The sequence below is a fragment of the Malaclemys terrapin genome, chromosome 3 (genome assembly GCF_027887155.1).
Source record: "Malaclemys terrapin pileata isolate rMalTer1 chromosome 3, rMalTer1.hap1, whole genome shotgun sequence".
Lineage (NCBI taxonomy): Eukaryota > Metazoa > Chordata > Testudines > Emydidae > Malaclemys > Malaclemys terrapin.
In genome coordinates, this window is record NC_071507.1 from 192587392 (window position 1) to 192595427 (window position 8036).

At 42.7% G+C, this 8036-nt stretch overlaps 1 protein-coding gene across 1 annotated transcript in view; it reads right to left on the reverse strand.

The window, feature by feature from the left end:
- Positions 1–4263, reverse strand: part of MEP1A (meprin A subunit alpha) — a 31399-nt gene extending 27136 nt beyond the window's left edge. Inside the window, exons 1-5 of the mRNA XM_054023537.1 lie at positions 4197–4263; positions 4037–4090; positions 2335–2375; positions 2149–2224; positions 754–871 (exon numbers count right to left, since the gene is read on the reverse strand). Of these exons, the coding sequence (XP_053879512.1) occupies positions 754–871; positions 2149–2224; positions 2335–2375; positions 4037–4090; positions 4197–4263 (356 nt within the window). The remainder of the gene's footprint in view (positions 1–753; positions 872–2148; positions 2225–2334; positions 2376–4036; positions 4091–4196) is intronic.
- Positions 4264–8036: the final 3773 nt, after the last annotated feature.

The following is an 8036-nucleotide window of genomic DNA, read 5'->3' on the forward strand; positions in this document are numbered from 1 at the left end:
AACCTTCCACCTCTCGTGCTAAAGAAGAATTTGTCACTAGAGGGATTTAGGATGAGAAGCACGTAGGCATCTTATAAGGGAGTATGTAATAGACTGGCCTAGTGTTTGACAGCATATTTCCCTCCAATGTTATAGCAGCACAATGTGCTGGGATCTGAGCTATTGACTTCAGCTCAGTCTCTTGCACCTGGCCAGCAGGGGTTAAGAGTGTTGCAGAGGTAGCATGCTCAGCATCTAAGTGTTGCCACTTTATGTCATTCACTGGTGACTTCTCTGGATGACTCAGAATGGACCCTGATGGGATCCAGAAAGAATATCTTCAGTCTGGAGGATAAATAAGCCAAGGCAGAGTGGAGGACAGGGGAAAATATAATAACCTTTATGACTCTGAAAAGGCCTTTAAGAAACCCTGAGAAAAAAGAAACATACATAAGTGATATACTTGATAAGATTCTTATCTTTTTCTAGCTACCTCCTTTGTACTCAGTGAGCTGGGGATAGTTTATACACAGGAAGTAAAAACTGCATTTCAATAACTTGAGCTTTCATGGCATCTTTTCTTCCGAAGATTTCAGAGCCCAAATTCTGCCTCCCAACACCCCTGCAAAATAGGTAAGGAGTGTACACAGGGACCACTTCACCCACCACTGAAATGGAAACACCTCTCGGGAAAGTGGTGGTGGCTGTTTAAGGGTGTGCAGCAAAGCACAAAGAAAATTAAACAAGAATCTAGGAGGTCATCATAATACTTGCCCATTCGCTTTTTGAAATCGTATATAGGTGCTCTCTCCTTCATATGGCTTGAAATCCACACAAGACTTAAGACGGAACATTTCAAACACTTCAAGTATGACTCCCTTGGCATTCAGATCTGGAAAATATATTTCAAAAAGTACCTTTAATATATTGTAGAGCACTTGTTTGTGGAGATAAGCTATATGCTGTACATGCATTATGCTATATCGCAGTGTAGTGATACGCAACTCACCGCTGCGGCGCCTCCTGCTGGTCATCCTGGGAATTAGCTCTGTTTCCAGCTCCGGAGCGCCCTCTGCAGACCGGTGTCTCGCCTGTCACTGGCCCCCATGTCCCTCCCGGACCCCAATGCCCCTTCTCTCAGGGTTCTGCCCCCTGCAGAACCCCGCAGTCACTGGGTCTCCCTTCCCAGGGGAACCCCCAACCCTCTATCCCCACCTGACCTCAGTCTATGCCTACTGCCAGTCACCATCTAGCCCCCGCTCACTGGGGCAGACTGCAGTGTACAAGCCATTCATCACTGGCAAAGGGGGGTTTGGACCTGCTGCCTTTGCCTACCCTGGGCTGCACCTCTGTACCCTTCTTTGCCTTTAGCAAGGCCTGCAGCTGGGGGTTTTCCAGGCTGCTGCTCCCCAGCTCCTCTCCCCTTCCCCCAGCCCTGCTACACTCCAGGTACCTGGCTCAGCTCCCCAGCAGCGAGGCCCGTCTCTCTCAACAGCAAGAGAGACTCTTTGAACTCCTGGCTCACAGCCTTTTATAAGGCCAGCTGCGGCCTGATTGGGGCGTGGCCCCAGATGAGGCTGTTTCCCCTATCAGCCCAGCCTTTAGCTCACAGCCCCAGCCCTCTCCCAGGGCTGGCTGTAACTAGGGTGACCAGTGTCCCGATTTTATAGGGACAGTCCCGATTTTTGGGTCTTTTTCTTATATAGGCTCCTATTACCTCCCCCCATCCCCTGTCCCGATTTTTCACACTGGCTGTCTGGTCACTCTAGCTGTAACCCTTTCAGGCTCAGCGCGGGTGACCACCCCGTAGGGTGACCAGACAGCCAGTGTGAAAAATCAGGACAGGGAGTGGGGGGGTAATAGGAGCCTATATAAGAAAAAGACCCAAAAATCGGGACTGTCCCTATAAAATCGGGACATCTGGTCACCCTACCACTCTGCTACACACAGTAAGAGACAAACACTTTAAATTACATTTTTTGCTGTATCTTTGTGATGCTGTGGAATTTGATCTTAGTGTAATTGGTGGGCCTGCTTATTAGTGTATTTTGAAAAGCTTTGAATGGCATAATGTCATTTCTGTTAGGGTCAAATTCTGGTATCCTATTACCTCCAATGAGACCAGGATTTGGCCCTAAAATTTGAAGAGTAAAATATAGTCTGCTTTACCTAGATCATCACCCAGAATATAGGGAATAGGGAACTTCCATCTGTAGATCTCATTTCTCAGGGCATTACGCTCATTCTGTTGAAAACAGAGGGAAAGATTATTCCCCCCTGGAATAGGGAAGAGGGCTAATAGTACTGCAAATATGACGAGTACGAATTACGTCCATGCATTTACAAAATACTTACTGGCAGTAAGATATCCCCCTGAAAGAGGTTCAGGCCAGCAGCTGCAAAGCAATTTAGGAACAGATTATTTAAATTAAATCTCAAATACTGTTATTTTATAACATGAAAAATGCTGAGTTTATGTAACCATGGAAGTTTCAAGTCCACAAGTGACGTTTGTGGATAATTATTAAGGGCCTGTTTCTAGTCTCACTGAAGTAAATTATCTGTCCCTAAATTAACAGCAGATGCTGCTACCTAATTCGACAGGTTACTAAAAAGCATGTTATGAGAGGTTTACTCTGCCTTATGGCTGTCTATGCTCCAATGTCTTTGCCTCACTATAATCATAGCTTCATAGATTTTAAGTTTAGAGGAAACTATTCCAATCATCAAGTCTGACCTCCTGTATAATACAGGCCATAGGATTTCACCCCATGATTCCTGCATCAAGCCGATAACTTGTGTCTGAGCTAGGGCATCTCTTTTATAAAGAGATCCAGTTCTGATATGAAGTCTTTAAGTGATGGAGAATCCACTATGTCCTTAGGTAAGCTGCTCCAATGATAAGAATAGAATAGAATATGCATACATATATTTATCAATATATTTGTATATATATATATATATATATAAATCAGATTACAAAAAATAGAAAATTAAATGAAGTGGGTTCATTTTGTTGTGTGTTTTTCCATGTAATTTCTATATAGTTCAGACAGAAACACAGTAAAGCCACTAAATTACTGCCCACTCTCTAGAACCAGCTGTTATGGCGGGGGGGGGGGGAAGTGCTAACTGGCTTCTAAAGCTATTCCTAATTGGCACCCCACTCTGGGCCATACCGTCAACTGGAGTAGTATCATTCACTTCAGTGTAAATTCCCCTCAGCTACAGATCTGGCCCAATAGCCCCGAGTCTTCGGGAGTGAAAGGCTCTCACCCTAGTGGATGTTCATTAACATCACAGAATTACCACACAGGTCAGTATGACCCTGTGGTTTTCAGCCAGGAGAAGCCCAAGGCTTGGACAGCAGGATTGTTGCAGGGCTAAGATTCAGGAATACTAGTGATGCAGGAGGATGTTCAGTCCTACCCTGCCTTCACTATGTTTGTTTATGTCCATTGATATGTCGGAGAATAACACAGTTCTCACTCTTTGGTTGGGTACAGCAAAGTCAGATACTTTATTTTCTCAAGCAATTGCATAGAGGGAGAGAGTGCACTAAGACACAGGGTCTCCCCCTCCTAGGCAGGTCTCTCTACAGGTAAACAATTACAGCAAGCATTTATACCTTTTGTTACAGACAATAATAAGCAACAGCTGCATTTTGTTTATAAATAGGTCATCCTGATATCTTATTTTTCTCACTTCTTTAGACTCTAGTCTACATTCCATATTATCTACACAAGGTCGCAACAACTTCTCACACAGTTCTTTCCCACTCCCCTCACACAATATTAGTTTCTACACATCTCGCGTTATTAGGATTACAGTTAGCCTGACTCTTGCTAACAAACTGTCATGCATTGCAATCCCCTTCCTGTCCGTTCTTTCTCTGCTTCCACAGATATGACTGCCTGCCCTGCTGGAGCATGTCACCCACTTTTAAAAAAAAAATGACTAAAAGAAATTAAAAACGTCTAAATATTAGAAGATTGCACCAGCATTTTGCTTACAACCATCTCAAAAGGACTGCATAGGAATTAGAAATGCAACCCACCTAAATTTATTGCTGGAATGTCCTCCCTCAATTCACCATCATCAGCATCGCGTGCTGTAAGAAAAGCAAATTAAGAAGAAAACATTATGCATCCCCCGCTCCACCCACAGAAAATAAAAGAAAATATCTCAACACTAGAAATAGTTTACTGAGCCCTTACCATCTCCCTTTGGAGGGTGTCTAATCTGAAAGACAGTAAAATACATGTTGTACAAGATGTATAACATGCTGAAAGAGAAGATCTGGCAATACAAGAGTTAGACTTACCGAGAATGTAGTGCAATAGGCAAAACATAATATGAGACACAGGCATGGGAAGAAGTAAGTGGAAACCATTCTTGCAGTGGAGAGAGAAAACAGGGCATTTACAATTTACAACGTTTTCAATTTATAGAGCAGTTCCTTGAACTTTGCACTTAGCACCGTGAAAGAAACTTTGAACCCATCATTTTTACCAGGAGAGTTATTATTAAAATAGTCCATCTTTTTTCAATTGCATGAGATATCATTATCATTGTTTACCTAAGTCCATTTGCAAGAACATGTAATTGAGCAGCCTGATATCTTTCTGTCTTCATTTCAAAAGCTGACGGGCCAAACCCCAACCTCAAGTACTGCTTCCAGGTCTGAATTTGGCCCAGAGATTAAGGAAGTTATTTCCGTTGCTGACAGGGCCAGCTCTAGGAACCAGCAAACCAAGCACGCGCTTGGGGTGGCACAACTCCAGAGATGGCCTGGCAGCATTACAAGGCTGGCATTTTTTGCTTTGGCAGTTTGCTCTCAGAGATTTTTATTTTTATTTTTAGTTTTTGCTTTGGCAGTTGCGCTCTTGGAAGTTGATTTTTTTTGCTTGGGGCAGCAAAAAAACTAGAGCCAGCCAATTCTAATCTCAGTTACTCTAGCATAAATCCAAATTAACTCCATTTGTTTGAGTGGAATGACTACAGATTTACATCACTGCGAGGATGACGGCAGAATTTGTTCCAACGCTATAGAAACATGCACTATAAACTCTGCAAGGTGAACTTTGTGGCATTTCCTGGTCTTTCTGTTTCTCCCTATGGGTTTTATCACAGGATGATATAATATACCTACAACATAACAACAACAGCCTTGTTTTCAGATAGTCTGCACACAAACAGTGCAAAATGTATGTATGATGAGCACCTGGCTCAAACTTTGTACAACAATGGTTGGCTTCCCAAGCTACCTCTTCTTTTTGCAGACCCTTTGCTCTGTACTTGTCGATTAAGGTGTCTATTATAGCCAAAGAATCAGTGATAGCTATAGTTAAGGTTCCCTACATGTTTACATTCTAAGGCTCTTTTTCATTTTCTCATAGTTTTCTGAAACTTTCACCTTCTGAGTTGATTTTTTCCAGGTGTGATCTCTGAGTGAGGATGAACTGAAATAAATGTGTCTGATTCTCCTAAGAGAGAAAGATATCAGGCTGCTCAATTACATGTTCTTGCAAATGGACTTCGGTAAACTTGGATTGAAGTAATATTTTTTATGGCACTAACTTCTGTTGGTGGAAGGAACAAGCTTCACAGAGCTCTTCTTCAGGTTTCTCTGATTCTCCTGTCATTCACACTGGTATAAGCCAAAAACAACTCAGTTTAAATCAGTGGTGTTAGATGGTATAGAATTGGGGTAAGTGAACGGAGACTCAGGCTCTATGAGGTTCTTTTTATGTGTTAAAAGCAACAGAGGGTCCTGTGGCACCTTTAAGACTAACAGAAGTATTGGGAGCATAAGCTTTCATGGGTAAGAACCTCACTTCTTCAGATGCAAGTGTTTTATGTGTTGACTTCTTATGGAATTTAAAGGCCCAGCAAACTTGTCTCAGGGACTGGCAGACACATTTATTTAAACTTGGTTAAAAGTTTCCTTTTTACTGAAAACTGATAAAAACTATTTCAAACAAAATCTTGGAGCAGGTCCCTGGTGAAACCACATTGGCCACTTCTTGCTCTGTGAAATTGAAATCCATTGTGCATGAATTGCCTAAGACCAGCGCATAATGAAACAAAACATTAGGTATATAGATAATGTGCCTTCTATCTGTACATACATTACAATCACCAACAGGTAAGTAATTCAGACAATGTAAGAAACTGTAAACACTTAAAAAAAAAAAAAGCACAGAGGTGTTTTTATTTATGAACCACCGCCAAGGGCCCATCCAGCTCAAAATAGCTTCTCTGGGACTTCTGGGCCTTGGAAGCTCTATGAGCTTCTGAAGATCACCAGCAATAAAAGCTGCTTCCGAATCCGAAGCAGGGCTGTCGAGAGTGGGTTCGGGCCCCACAGCAAGGCTAAACAGGGCCGACGAGAGGGGAGGGAAGCCGGGGAAGCCAGGCCCCCTTCCGGACCGCCAGGCCCCGGTAATTTGTACCGGCTTCCCCCCGCCCCTCGTCGGCCCTGATCTGAAGTCTATGGTTCAGTGACTATCAGAGATAGACCCCCAAGGCAGTGAAATCACAGACTCCCCCCAACATCATCACATGGGAGAGATGAATTCTCTCTGTCTGGCAATCAGCCAAAGGAGATTTATAAAGGGACTGAAGGCAAGAAGACATCTGGATCTCCCAGGATAACAGCTCTGTGCCTGCCAGCCAGAGATAAGCCCACTGAGCCAAAGACTAAACTTCACACCCCCTGTGACTGGAGAGTACTTGAGAAAGTGGGGGGCCTCTGAGAGATCACAGGGTACCTCACCCAGTTCTTCCCAAAGAGGTGAGCAGGAGCCATTAGTGATCAGGGCGACAGAGTGAGTCCAATTCAAAATCCACGTTGTTGCTCTTTAAATAGGAAAACCTGTCCATCTACAAATGTAACGTCCCTCACAAGAAATCTAGATGGACCAAGAATAGAGAGTTTATTTACATGAGTTCCCCGCCCTGGTGATTTCACAAGATCACAACACACAGGGATTTTTTTTTAAGAAAGTTTTTGCCCTTCCCAGTGGACTGAATTTTTGCCTAAACTGTAGACAGGCCTACTTAAAAGCCTGTATTCCTGGACTTGTGCAGCCTGCATGGTTTGGAAGTGAAGATATCTTTAGCAAGATAGGATCCATTGTTAGCAAAATATTTCCATGGGAATCTTGGTTTAAAGAAACATGTTTCAAATTTGGTTCAGCATATACAGTGTGAGAACAGGACAATCATGGGCAAATTTAAAAAATGAACTAACAACGGGATTTGCATGCATTCAGCACTGAAAATGTATGTGAAAAAGGAAAAAACCTACAACACAATGTGAATTAATTGAAAGTATATCACTGCCAGGTGCCTAAACTTAGAAACAACACAACTACAGCCAATTTTCAGAGAACAATTATCCTGAAAAGATACACAGATGCACTGTTCACATTTTGGATTATAAAGGAAAGTGCTTATATGGCCACCTCATGATATACTAACTTAATTCACTACAAAAAGTAATTTTCCCTCTGTTGATATTGACCCCTTCTTGTAAACTGTTGGGAATAGGCCACATCCACCTTGATTGAATTGGCCTCGTTAGCACTGACCCCCACTTGGTAAGGCAACTCCCATCTTTTCATGTGCTGTATATTTGTACCTGCCTCTGTATTTTTCACTCCATGCATCCGATGAAGTGGGTTATAGCCCACGAAAGCTTACGCCCAAAAACATTTGTTAGTCTCTAAGATGCCTCAAGGACTCCTCGTTGTTTTAACATAATACAATTTATTTTGTATAGCATTTTTCATACAAACTGCATCCCCAAATATTAGTATGGATCAGGAAGCAGAGACAGAGTCAAACACAGCCTTCCATCTCAACTCCTGTTGAAGCCAATGTACAGGTGTAACTTTGGCCACCAAGCCTAATGAAATCTTATCATTCATAATCACCTTTTCCACAAAAGTAAAACCAGAAGTCCCCCCTAAATCAAACCATCTCAGCAATGTTGAACTGAGTCCTGAAATGGATGAGGGTCAGGGGGAGGGCTGTCAGTGAGTTGTTTAAGC